General features: G+C 40.4%; 1 protein-coding gene across 3 annotated transcripts in view; it reads left to right on the plus strand.

Moving 5' to 3' along the window:
• rab11fip4b (RAB11 family interacting protein 4 (class II) b) overlaps positions 1-13,523 on the plus strand; it is a 49,473-nt gene that overhangs the window by 26,147 nt on the left and 9,803 nt on the right. For all 3 annotated transcript variants that reach the window (XM_004567821.3, XM_004567819.4, XM_004567820.4), the window contains exons 2-4: positions 6,513-6,763; positions 7,294-7,479; positions 11,401-11,535. In XM_004567821.3, the coding sequence (XP_004567878.1) occupies positions 6,546-6,763; positions 7,294-7,479; positions 11,401-11,535 (539 nt within the window). In that variant the 5' untranslated portion in view covers positions 6,513-6,545. The remainder of the gene's footprint in view (positions 1-6,512; positions 6,764-7,293; positions 7,480-11,400; positions 11,536-13,523) is intronic.

The following is a 13,523-nucleotide window of genomic DNA, read 5'->3' on the forward strand; positions in this document are numbered from 1 at the left end:
GAAATTGCTTTAGAAAAAACATCTCAATTTTGCCATCTTGTTAGCACAAACCATCCTTGAAAGCAATTGAAATGGGAAAAGTTGCACTGTGACAGCTCTTTCTGAGGTTTAAAGAAATGTTACTAGGCTGTACACAAATTCTGAAAAGAAGGGTACTCTATCGTTCGCCTTCACTGACGCTGACACTGCTCGGGTTAAAAAGATGTAGAGACCATTCTGTGGGAGTCATCAATTTGTCCTTAATGTTCCCTCAGCTCATAACCCATAATAAGGTACCTGGACTGAGTGGTCACTTAGCAGTCTGGATTTTTGCAAAAACTTGCTAACAGCGCAAAGCGCCGATTAATTTAGTCGATACCTCCTCAGAGAGCCGCACCTCTGCTCATGATCGGCCTGCTTGTTGTTGTTGCCTCAGGGTCCAACATAACAACACTCTGGGGTCCTCTTCAGCTACAGCAGGCATCTTTCTTCTGCTAGGCTTTACTGCCCAGGCAAAGCAAATACAGTACTTGTAGCATACCCCAAGATAGGTTTACCACCACCGGATTCCTCCTTCCTTCTTTTCTAGGACAACACCCAGATTCTGTAAAATCAAGACTGTTCAGATATCCCTATGTTCTTTATGCAAACGAGATACCAATCTCTCCCGTACGTCTTTAAAATCATTTCAAGTTCATAGGTTAAATGTATTTTTAACAAACCTGAGCTCTTTTGATCATAAAACTTCCGTTTGTACTGGGATCCAAGACTTAGAGCTGTGAGTACATTGTTTTCTCGATAACTGAAACCAAATCATTGATTCACCGCCCGGCGTGTTGAGGTTTTCAAAGGTAAACTTAAACTTTTACTCAGCTCTTTTGCCAGCTTGAATATGTCTTCTGAAGCCTCTCTAGGACTGGGTTTGTGTTTTTTAACACCGTTTGATTGTGTACTTTAATCATGATGATTTACTATAGTTATAATTAATAGAGTTGATCTTTTTGTGCTGTACTCACTCTGTTTTATTGCCTTTATTCCCATTTTACCTGATTGAGTTGCTTTTGCATCTTGTATGTGGATGGGTCTTTTGACTTCATGTCACAACACTGGGAAAATGCTGGGTGTGAATATTAGTAGCAACACTTTGTGTAATTGTATAACAAGAACACATCTGGATGTTTCTCTCCTTTCTTATAATCTGTTACACACCCTCATTTTGTAATGAGAGATTACTGTGTACTGTTTGCCTCCCTGGTAACTAATACTCTAGTATTACAAGGGTAATGGCTGTGCAGTAATATCATTTGTATGTCACTGTGTTTTTTTTATTGCTTAATCTTCTGAAATGTTGCTCAACAACTCTAGCACAAAAAGCACATGACTCAGTGTTGTGAGTTTCAGGGTTGCGCACTGGCATTATGTCATGCAGTCTCAGCTGAAAAACTAATGTCACTACCAAGCTCAGCTGAAAGTTTATGATTGTAAAATTATTATGTTTATTTAAAAAAAACTCAAAAGTTTTGAAAGGAATAGCAGTGCTTATTTTAGTTGGTTTAATTTACATTTGGTTGCTCTCTATTTTTTCCCCTTTTGTTTCTCTCAGTTTCTCTCTGCTGTTCATTTTCTGTCTTCTTATCTCTTTACTCCTCGCTGCTTAGATTGTTGCAGTGAATATAAATAATGTCTGATATTAGTGCATTCTCTTCCTTTTCTTATACATGACTGATTCTGCACAATTCTGTCTGTATTTCAAAATGTTTAGTAGCATGTAATGGCATACTTAAAAACACTACTTATTATAAATAAATGACAATCAATCGACTTTATGTTAGCACATCTACAGTGATTTGTAGTTGGCTAGTTTGTTTTCAAACCCTGTATGGTTACTAGACATGGCTTTACTAAGGGATGGCTGGATGATGAGCATACACACAAATACTGTAACACACAGGAAACTATCTTTAGCTTGCAAACAAATACACTTACTGTATAGTCTGCAGTGAACAGAAACCTCAACTAACAAAAGGCCTTGCAGGAAGGTACTGATTGTTCTCTCGCCTTCATCTCTCCATCTTGCTCTGTTGCTGATGTTGGCCTCGCTTGGGAGAAGAGCAGGAAAGGAACGATAGGACGTCTGTATTTTAACTGGGTCAGACCCCTGCAGCAACAGGCTCACGAAGAGATCAGAAAGTATTTTTCCAGTTTGATTTAAATATTGAGATCTGTGTATGACAACGTTCGTGCTGTGCAGTATTACAGCAGAAGCTGGATGCGTACAACATTGTTTAAATTGTTTTTAATGTTTATTTTTGGGGGGAGGTATTGATAATTTATGAATAATATGACTGATTTGGTCAAATCAAACATTTAATATCTGGATTTTAAAAAAGATCCTCTTTTGGCCAAATGTGCCAAATGAGATGTGAAGGCATGCCAGCCTTCAGATCGAACAGCTACATTTAAAAGTACAGCAGATCTTGGCATCCTCAGTTCGTCAGTTCAAAGCCAGTGGCAGTTCAGATGCTGTTTGGCAGGCCAGCTTTATTTTTTTATTTTTTTGCTTCAGGGATTCGAGCAACTCAAAATGCTCGGTAGGCTCATGTTTTGGCAGTTGAAGCCCCCTGGCTGTTCTGGAGCAGGCGGGTATAAACAGAAGCGTTCAGTAAACGCATACAAACATGCACTCATAGGCAAAGCTCCTTCCTTAATCATCACTTTTTTAGCAGTCTCATCAGGGTAGCTCAAAGTGACATGTAGAGTACAAAGTGTTTCTGGTTTAAGAAGCAAACACTGTAGGATGTAACTGTCCAGCAGCATCTTTGTCTCGAGTTTGCAGCCTAAATGATACCACGTGATCTTCCTGGATGAACTGAATGCCGAGGATGCGTTGGCACCAAATTAATTTCATTGTGAATATTATGAATACACTCTTTAGTAGTAATACATCAGAGGGAGAGCTTGGGTTGAGCAGGTTGGAGACATGGTTAGTGAGGCGAGGCTGAGATGGTGGGGGCATGTTGAATATGGAGATGCCAAACATGGGGAAAGGTGGAAGATTGCAGATGACTTTCATGGCTGTGGTGAAGGAGGACATGAAGTCAGATGATCCGCTGTTTTGGTGACCCCCCCCCCCCACAAAGATGATCTCTTGGCAAGTTTACGTTTTTCTCCCCGCAAACCAATATTTCATTATTTCATATTTAATTTGACTGTTCTGATTGGACCTTTCTGCACATTAATCAGTTACAGTTAAATCTCCCAAATGTATCCACAACTGTGGCGATGAAGTGAAATTATTTTTTACATGTCTGTATGGAGATCTGGTGTCGGTTATATGCCGTCTTCATGTACCATATCACCTAATTAAAAGGGCAAGTCATGTGGTTTCTCTTTGTCATTTTGGCAGCTTGTATGTCTCCAAGTTACTTTCATTTCCTCTGGTCTTATCTTTAGGTTTGTATTCAGCGTATAACCCATATTGTCTCACATTTCGGTACCAAAATGAATGTAAATGACACAAAAAAGGCAGCGTGTCAAAATGTTTATTTTGGACAAAGTTTATTATTACGCCTTTATTACCACAACAATGCATGGTGTTCCGAGTAAAGTAAAGCTTTCCAGTTAATGTCAGTATAACACTGTAGTGTTGATGGTATATTCTTTGCATGGGCGTGATTTCTGACATTTCCAGCCTCTGCTGAGGAGCATTTGAAAAACCTTCTCTTGTCTCTTCACAGCAGGTGTCACGTCGCCCACTGTGTTAGCTTGTTCGGTTTTCTGAATTGTTGCAGAACAGAGTACCGAGAGTGGGGCTGCCTGCTTCCTTGCCGCACACTGTGTTTCTTTCTCTGCTGCAGGGAAGGAATGCTAAAGAGACCTTTATCCTTTGTTTTATTCTCTGTGACTCACACCCCATGTTGGCTCTTTGTGATGATGCAGTGCCTCAGTTTGTGTTGTAAATGGATAGGCTACTTTTTTTATTTACTTCTCCATAAGCATACATGCAAAATCCTTCCTCATAATTTTATAATCATCTGAAACTTTGTTTTCCAGTGGACTTACATGCATAATTAGTCTTTGTTTATTAATGCTTTATAACAGCATTGTAATTTTCACAAGACCTTTTAAGTACAAACAGCATTTATCTTCTGTTATAGAATTGATTTACAGCATTTAAAGGAAAGTTATACAGTATGCAGTGTGATTTAAACTATTTTTCAGCTGTTAAACTCTTTGACCATCAAAATAAAGCCGTTAAGCTGCTCTTGCACAGTCCATCCATCCATAACAGTTATTGAGTTAGGGTCAACAGTCCATCACAGGCCTAATTTATACATTAACATAATATGCGTGCCTTTGGACTGTGGAAGAAAGCCAAAGCATCATTGAAGCACTACACAGAAAGGCTTTTGTTTGAACCTGCAGAATGCTTTGTGACAGTTATCACCACTACATCACACTTCATCAAATGAAGCAATGGAGATATTCTGTGGAAACTTTGGGTATACTGTAGCTCCTCACTATTTCTGGTTTAAATCCAAATAAGCACATAGAGTTTTTGAGAGCGAGAGAGGTGCAGAGATTCTTTAATCCTTTGTTTGCAATGTTGTTACAAACTAACCTGACTATCCTCTGCTGTGTTGCCTGTCCTCCTGTCTTGCATCTCTTTTATTCCCATGGCTCATTCTTTGACTAATCTCATCCTCATACACACTGTACTGCTAGCTCCTTTCCAGTCTCTCATTGCATTGTTGCATTATTCCTTCACCTCCCTCGTTAGCTCGTTATTCACTCTCCCACCCACTTTTCCAATTTCCTGACTCTCTAAAATATATTACTTACCCTGCTCTCTCTTCTCGTTATCCACCTCTTCACCTGCCCCTCATTCTTTGTCCTGCTCCTCCATGTTTCAGCTGTTCGGTCATGCTGAGATAAGGCTTTGTTCTCTGTTGCATTAGACCAGATTTTTGGAGGGTGAAACAAGAAGGAGTGAGACCCATGACCTCTGGCCCATCACCCTTTCACCCCCGTAGACCTCCAGACCCCCCTGGTGTGAACTTAGGATGATTCCCACAGTGAAGGAATTTACTAAGTGGGAAATCAAATGACTGAACAGCCCTGCTAAAAACAGTGAACTCAACACGAACTCCACTGTCTAATATATAAAACATTATTCAGATATAAACAACTGCAAAACATTGAATGCCTCTGGTTGCATTTGCTCATTTTTGATTCTTCCTACTTGCAGATTTATGGTATATTATCTAGATACACTATCGTGCTCTGCACTGTAAAGGAGTAAAAATATTTCCATGATTTGCCATAATATAGTCAGTTAAATTGTTTGACCTCTTTATGCCTGAAGGTGAAAATAACTGTGACAGTGGTGGTATTCGTGAGAGTTACAGCTTTAGAAGACCTGAAATGTCAGACGACCCATAAAAGCATTCAATTTTTTACAGTTTTGCCCCCTTGGGCATTGTGGCTACTAAGCAAATAGGTGAGAGCCCTCCACTGGATAATCACTGCAGTGATTCTTATGTTTTGACTGGAAACAGGTTATTTAACCTTCAGTGATGCAGTGAGTAGTTTCTCATTGTAAAGAGACATGGACATGAACATTGTCATGGAAAACCTTTTACTGTGGCTTAGACGGGTCACGTTAGTGGCCTGCGTCAGATAAAAAAAACAACTTAAAGATGTTGCTGAAACTGCATGAATATAGGTTAAGAACTGTCCGATTTAATTTTTTTAATGATCGCAATTGGAGAAAATTTTGTGAGATTAAATCAGAAAATATCAGCAGTACTGTGTTTGAGTGTGAGCATTTTCACACTTACAAAGGGAATAAACAGCTGTTTAGCCTTAAGAAAAGCACTTATCAGTCAAATTAATCAGAAAAAGGCTTCAGTTTGTCAGGGCACATTAAGATTCTACTCTGAAGGGATGGAAAAAGGTCACATGGGCAGATGAGTCCAGATTTACCCTTTTCCAGAGTGATGGGCACATTAGAGTATGACGAGAAGCAGATAATGCCTTGTGCCTGTCCTACAAGCCTGTAGGGGCAGGATTATGATCTGGCATTGTTCAGATCATAATCTAAAGTCTAATGTTATGGCCCCAAATAAACGGAGGTCAGAATACCTGAATATGGTATCACAGATGGCTTGGCCACAACAAAGTCTAGATTTTAACTCCACTGACAGTTTTGGGGATGTAGAAATATATGTTTTGACATTAGATAAGCTTATGGAAATGATGCCGGTGTGTATGCATTCATTGTCTACTTCTGATAGCTTCAAAACACAAAAGTCTCTGATACTGAGGCCTGGAGGTGGTTCAGTTGAGGTCCAAAAATGCTTTAAATTCTCTGGTACAAACTCTAAAGATCATACTTTGATGTTTTAAACTTAAGACATTTGGGATATCATTCAGGGCAAATATTTTGTTTATCTTGTCTTTCGCTACTAATAATTGTGTGGCCTTGTTCAAACTGATGCTAATCTGTGCTTGTCCCCTTCTGGCTTCTGCAGGGTGCTGAGGAGGATCAGGTTTGTCCGGTCATCATGTGCACGCGGGCCTATCCTGACCCCGTCCGTGAGTGCCAGCTGTTCCCAGAAGAGGTGGAGGAGCCTGAGGAGGAGGTGGCAGACGAAGGCAAGGAGAGGGAATCGGACAGAGACAGCGCTGTGGAAAGCACTCAGGGTTCGGAAACCTCAGACGGGCTCACCAGACTGGGAGACAAGGAAGACACGCTAGGGGATCTCTTTTTTCCCGGGGAGAAGTAAGCAGTCTTGGGTCATTTTTAACTTACACATTCTGTTTTTGTCACTGATTCGTGATCACTTCACTTTCAGGTTCATTCAGATGTCTTTTAGTTTGTTTCACAGACTTTGCTCTGTGTTGTTTCTTTGAGCTTGATGCTCCTGTTTTGTTATATTCTCTAAAATTCCTAAGTCTGACAGCCACTGCCAGTTCCTCTATTTAATGCATTTATTCTCATGAGAAATATAAGTTCTAGAGTCAAAGTAAAGTAGGATCTGTTACCATAAAAGTGCCATTATTTGCATTACTTGCATATGAAGCAGTTTTGTTTATTTGGATGCAGTTAGAGCTCCGGCAGCACTTAGCATATACAGAACGACTTTATTACTTGACCCGACTGGAGCTTTACCATCTTCAGACTATAATCTCTTCTCTGTGCGCACTGGGAGAAGTGGATGAAGTTGAGCTAGAAACTTCTCCATTTCAATTTATATCGAAAATAAAGACAACTTCAGATTATGGAGCCAACATCTCCCTCTCTTTCTTCAGGTGCGGTCAGACCAGTATCTCTGTGACCTCTGACCTGTCAACACGTTCGTCGGCTTCTCTGTACGAGGAGCAGTTTGAAGACTACGGAGAAGGGGAGGAGCCGGACTACACTCCCAGCAGCCCTTGTCCGGACGACGAGGCTCGTACCAACGGTTATTCCGACCTTGGCTCATCTGTGCCCTCGAGGTGGGAGCGAGCTAAAGAAAAACATTTTTTTTCATGTTGGGGTACTCGTAACTATAAGACTACATTCTACATTCATAACTATATTCAGTGTTAATGCTGATCCTCAATATAGTGAAAATCGTGACATTAAAAAACATACTTGTACAGTGGGGCAAAAAAGTATTTAGTCAGCCACCGATTGTGCAAGTTCCCCCACCTAAAATGATGACAGAGGTCAGTAATTTGCACCAGAGGTACACTTCAACTGTGAGAGACAGAATGTGAAAAAAAAAATCCATGAATCCACATGGTAGGATTTGTAAAGAATTTATTCGTAAATCAGGGTGGAAAATAAGTATTTGGTCAATAACAAAAATACAACTCAATACTTTGTAACATAACCTTTGTTGGCAATAACAGAGGTCAAACGTTTACTATAGGTCTTTACCAGGTTTGCACACACAGTAGCTGGTATTTTGGCCCATTCCTCCATGCAGATCTTCTCGAGAGCAGTGATGTTTTGGGGCTGTCGCCGAGCAACACGGACTTTCAACTCCTGCCACAGATTTTCTATGGGGTTGAGGTCTGGAGACTGGCTAGGCCACTCCAGGACTTTCAAATGCTTCTTACGGAGCCACTCCTTTGTTGCCCGGGCGGTGTGTTTTGGATCATTGTCATGTTGGAAGACCCAGCCTCGTTTCATCTTCAAAGTTCTCACTGATGGAAGGAGGTTTTGGCTCAAAATCTCACGATACATGGCCCCATTCATTCTGTCCTTAACACGGATCAGCCGTCCTGTCCCCTTGGCAGAAAAACAGCCCCATAGCATGATGTTTCCACCCCCATGCTTCACAGTAGGTATGGTGTTCTTGGGATGCAACTCAGTATTCTTCTTCCTCCAAACACGACGAGTTGAGTTTACACCAAAAAGTTCTACTTTGGTTTCATCTGACCACATGACATTCTCCCAATCCTCTGCTGTATCATCCATGTGCTCTCTGGCAAACTTCAGACGGGCCTGGACATGCACTGGCTTCAGCAGCGGAACACGTCTGGCACTGCGGGATTTGATTCCCTGCCGTTGTAGTGTGTTACTGATGGTGACCTTTGTTACTTTGGTCCCAGCTCTCTGCAGGTCATTCACCAGGTCCCCCCGTGTGGTTCTGGGATCTTTGCTCACCGTTCTCATGATCATTTTGACCCCACGGGATGAGATCTTGCGTGGAGCCCCAGATCGAGGGAGATTATCAGTGGTCTTGTATGTCTTCCATTTTCTGATGATTGCTCCCACAGTTGATTTTTTCACACCAAGCTGCTTGCCTATTGTAGATTCACTCTTCCCAGTCTGGTGCAGGTCTACAATACTTTTCCTGGTGTCCTTCGAAAGCTCTTTGGTCTTGGCCATGGCGGAGTTTGGAGTCTGACTGTTTGAGGCTGTGGACAGGTGTCTTTTATACACATGATGAGTTCAAACAGGTGCCATTCATACAGGTAACGAGTGGGGGACAGAAAAGCTTCTTACAGAAGACGTTACAGGTCTGTGAGAGCCAGAGATTTTCCTTGTTTGAGGTGACCAAATACTTATTTTCCACCCTAATTTACGAATAAATTCTTTACAAATCCTACCATGTGGATTCATGGATTTTTTTTTTTTCACATTCTGTCTCTCACAGTTGAAGTGTACCTCTGGTGCAAATTACTGACCTCTTTCATCATTTTAGGTGGGGGAACTTGCACAATCGGTGGCTGACTAAATACTTTTTTGCCCCACTGTAGCTATTTTGTGGATTCGGGTGTTTTCAGTCCCACTGGGACAGGTATATGAGATCAAGCACCTGACCGTGGAGTCTGCCTTTGCAAACATTTGTGAAAGAATGGGTCATTCTAAAGAGCTCTCTGAGGCATTTTGCTGTAACAGGAATCCACCATTGCTACAAGTTGGTTTGTGAAATTTCCTCCCTTCTACAGATTCCACAATCACTTGTAAGAGATATTTATTCAAAGCTGACACATTTAGGAACCACAGCAACTCGGCCACAAACTGGGAGACCACATAAAGTTACAGAGCAAGGTTGCCAAGTGCTGAGGTGCATAGTGTTTAAAAGTCGCCAACGCTGTGCTGGCTCAATAGCTTAAGAGTTCCAAACCTCCTCTGGCATTAACATCAGCACAAATACTGTGTGCTGGGAGCTTCACGGCATTAGTTTTCATGACAGAGCAGTTCCTGTAGGTGTAACGTGTAGCAGACCCATTTCTTTTATTCATTGTAGTCTATTATTCATCAGGTCCCAGTTGAATCTTATTTCAACAATTGACTGCTTTTATATGGACAGTGTTGTTTTGGACATTCATTGTGGTGGAGTTGTCTGCTAAAAGACCCGACATGTTACAATATTGGTACTGCGGGTGCTGCACAGATCTTTGCAGCGCCAGATATGACAGCACACTCTTATATGACGCAGTGTCAAAGGTATGCAGCCAGGAACCAGTAATTTGGCTCACTTTTGTTCATGTTTGTGCTGTTGCTGGCTTTTTTAGCTTAGACCCTGTTGTGGAAAGACAACAGTGAAAGTGAAGCAGCAGGGAAAGAAGCATTCTTTTTTTCTTTTTGTGTTTTATTTTCTATTTTTGATGGGGGGTTTTTTCCACTCGTCTTTTTCTTCGTAGTGAAACCTGCCGTGGTTTCCTCTTTCCTGTTCTAGCCATCTTTTTAACCAACAAAATTCAGCTTGCGCGTAGCATGTGGCTCGTTGGCAACTTGATCTTGCTTTGTTTGAGAACTGTGTGCAAACTTGGGGTTGGTTGGATTCCTATAATCTCTGCTTTGCCTAAAATCTGTGGAAATGGGAACAAATGTGGAACCAGAAATCCTGCATCAGTCAAATGCTTGAACATTAAAACATCACAAACACGTGCTCCTGCCTGCATCATCAAAAGAAACTATTAATCTGCAAACATTGAATTAAGTCATTTTATTTGAGCTTTCTTATACTAATTGCTGCACAAACTAAAGGGTTTACCAAAACAGTGATGACAAATTGATAATTTTATGTCCTGATGTGTTTGACATAGAGTGATTCGAAAGAATTAACCCTCTGTAAGTGTCTCATTATTGCTATGATTCAGTATTCCTACTAAATCACTTGGGGCAAAGGGAACCACAGACTGGGAGGGTGCAGTCTCTGTCCTAGAATAGTACCAACTTCATATTATTCAGAGTTTTGACTGTAGCACTGTAGCTTAGGAGTTCTTGCCCTTAAGGCCACATTAATATTCATCAAAAGCCCGTGTTTAATGGGATTACGTCTCCCAGCTGAAAGACTGGCTTTACAGCACCATGCTCCTTTCACACATACCAAGCAGATAAAACTTATCAAATGGAGTTGGCAGGGAGATTTAAATTCAAAATGAGGCCCAGATTTACAAGAACTTTTAGACAGCTCAGAACAGCAAAGACATTTGAATAACCGTCTGCAAAAAGTACAATTTCTAGTTTCTAGTCAAGATATTGATCTTAAAGTTAAAAAAAAAAAAGAAGAAGATTAGAGGAATGCTTAAAACTTAATGTCGAACTGTTTTGACTTTTTTAGGAGTAACGAACACAATTTCACAAAGTTATTCCGAACTACATGAAGATTGTGCGGTTTATGTTCAGATCAGACCTTAAAAGTGATAATCCAGCAATAGATGGGCAACAATGTTGTTATTTTTTGTTTTCGTGAGAGGTTCAATTTAATTCAGTTTTACTTATATAGCTCCAAATAACAACAACAGTTGTCAAGATGCTTTATATTGTAAGGTAAATAACCTACAATAATCCAAATAATAACTAATGATTAAATGTAAATAAGGTCCAGAGTGCATCATTCGCTATTTCTTGATAAATGGTCTGATTGGTTTCAGTAACTGTGTCTATGTTACTGTGTGTCTTTGTGTTGATAGTGCGGGTCAGACTCCTCGTAAGGTGCGTCACCATTACACCGGAGAAATGACGGATGTCTACTGTTCTCAGTGCAGTAAAAAGGTCAACCTGCTAAATGACCTGGATGCTCGCCTCAAAAACCTGAAAGCAAACAGGTAGGACACGCATAACGCATACACACAGTGATGTCATCTTATAATTTAATAATTTCCAAAAATCCTTCGTAGTCTGCAATTTTCCCAGGCAGAGTACACATTTCCCACTAGCAGAAGCTTCGAAACAAGAGCACACATGCCTTGTTTCTTTGGAAATTAGAGTTATTTATCCTGGCAGGTAATTTGTCTAAACATAGAAGACAATAATTCATTTATACAAGAGACAGGAAGGATCCACCCTACTGTTACGTGAGAAGAAACAGATGCTGTCAGCTCGTAAGTGAACTATCCCGAATTTAAAGTGTATTCATCCACTCACATTGTACTGACCCAGGAGACACTGTTATCTGTGGCTCTTTTTCTTAAACTGTCATTTAATGTGAATGATCTCACATTGTTACAGAGTCTTAAATGTTTCCTCGCCTGGTTTCACACATGACTGAACACATCATCTCTCCACATGCTCACACACAAACTCTAATTGATCGTTATGTAAGGCTGTCACTCCTGAGCTTACCTCACCGCCCATTGTAATAGGGAAACTATTATTAGAAACATAATCCGCAGTGACCATTAATAACTGTACAGTCCACCTGGAAACACAAATACACACATGCACAGGCATGCAGACGCACACTTTTTAGAAAATTCAACTAAGAAAAATGTCTTAGAGTACAATTTGAAACATGGATGTTGGACTCTATGGGGGTTAGTCCCTCGTAGATACTGCAATAGAGAAGGCTTAAAAGATTTAAAGAATTACTTGTTTATATTCTTCTCCTATGGTCAGAGTTCATTAAGGGTTAACCGTTTAAGCACAACATAAAGTTGCTTAGACAATGTTTTATGTTTTGTAAACAGGCTCTTAAATTGTCACCCGGATAGTTTTTTCATTTGGTGTGTCAATCACTGAAGTTTAGCTGCCACGCTGGCGGGTAAATGTTTTTACCAAAATAGAAATGTAATAAAATCCAAAGCTGAAATTCTCGAATGCATTGTGAGACGTGCTGCTTCTGTTCCCTGTCGTCTGTGTCAGCGTTTGAAAAACACACCCACATCCACATACAGTTATTTTTCATGTTTTCGTGTATCCGACCCTGACAAGCACAAGCCAGTCGCAGGCAGAGTAGTGTTAGGTCTTCACAGAAGGGCTGTGTTAATAAAGGGGTATTAATTTAGAGACTGAGTTTGATGAGGTTCAGGATGGTAAAGAATTGAACAGGTTATCCAAACCTTCAGATTTTTGTCTGAGCTCTTATTATATTTAATAGCAAATACATTCAAGTAATTTAAGGCTGTAAAACATATGCTTGGATTGGTGAATGCGTTCATCTATTACCTGCTTATAATGCTATTTTGGGATTCTGTTTTATAAACAATGCTACAGATGATTGTTGTTTATTTTTCAATTTTGTACGTAAGAATGCTGGTAAATTACAGACTGAATGAGCTTTTAGATAAAGTCTCGTACTGTAACATATGTTTGCAATTTGTGTAGATAAAAAATATATAGGGAATAAATTTCAAACCTTTCACATGAATTTACATTTGTTTCTACTGAATGTAAAGTCATGGTAAATGGCCTGTATTTGTATAGCGCTTTACTTAGTCCCTATGGACCCCAAAGCGCTTTACACTACATTCAGTCATTCACCCATTCACACACACATTCACACACTGGTGTATCATGGGGGGAAAAATCTTCAAACCACTCTGTACAGTCCTGTGAAAAACTTATCATACCCTTACTTCTCCCACAGCACCTAAGAGGCAAAGTCACTGCCAGGCGCTGCTTATCAAACACACCTGATTAACTGATCACCAGGAAGTGTGAGCACCTCTGTAAAAGCAGAGGCTTTGGCACTTTGCTAGGCTGGTGCATTCAGGTCTGTGGCAGTGATGCATCTTAGTGACACAATTTTTGCTGCCCATCAATCTGAGAAGGATTTTAAAGCCATTTCCAAATCATGTCAAGTCCATTATTCTGA

Source organism: Maylandia zebra, linkage group LG6 (genome assembly GCF_041146795.1).
Source record: "Maylandia zebra isolate NMK-2024a linkage group LG6, Mzebra_GT3a, whole genome shotgun sequence".
In the NCBI taxonomy this organism is placed as follows: domain Eukaryota; kingdom Metazoa; phylum Chordata; class Actinopteri; order Cichliformes; family Cichlidae; genus Maylandia; species Maylandia zebra.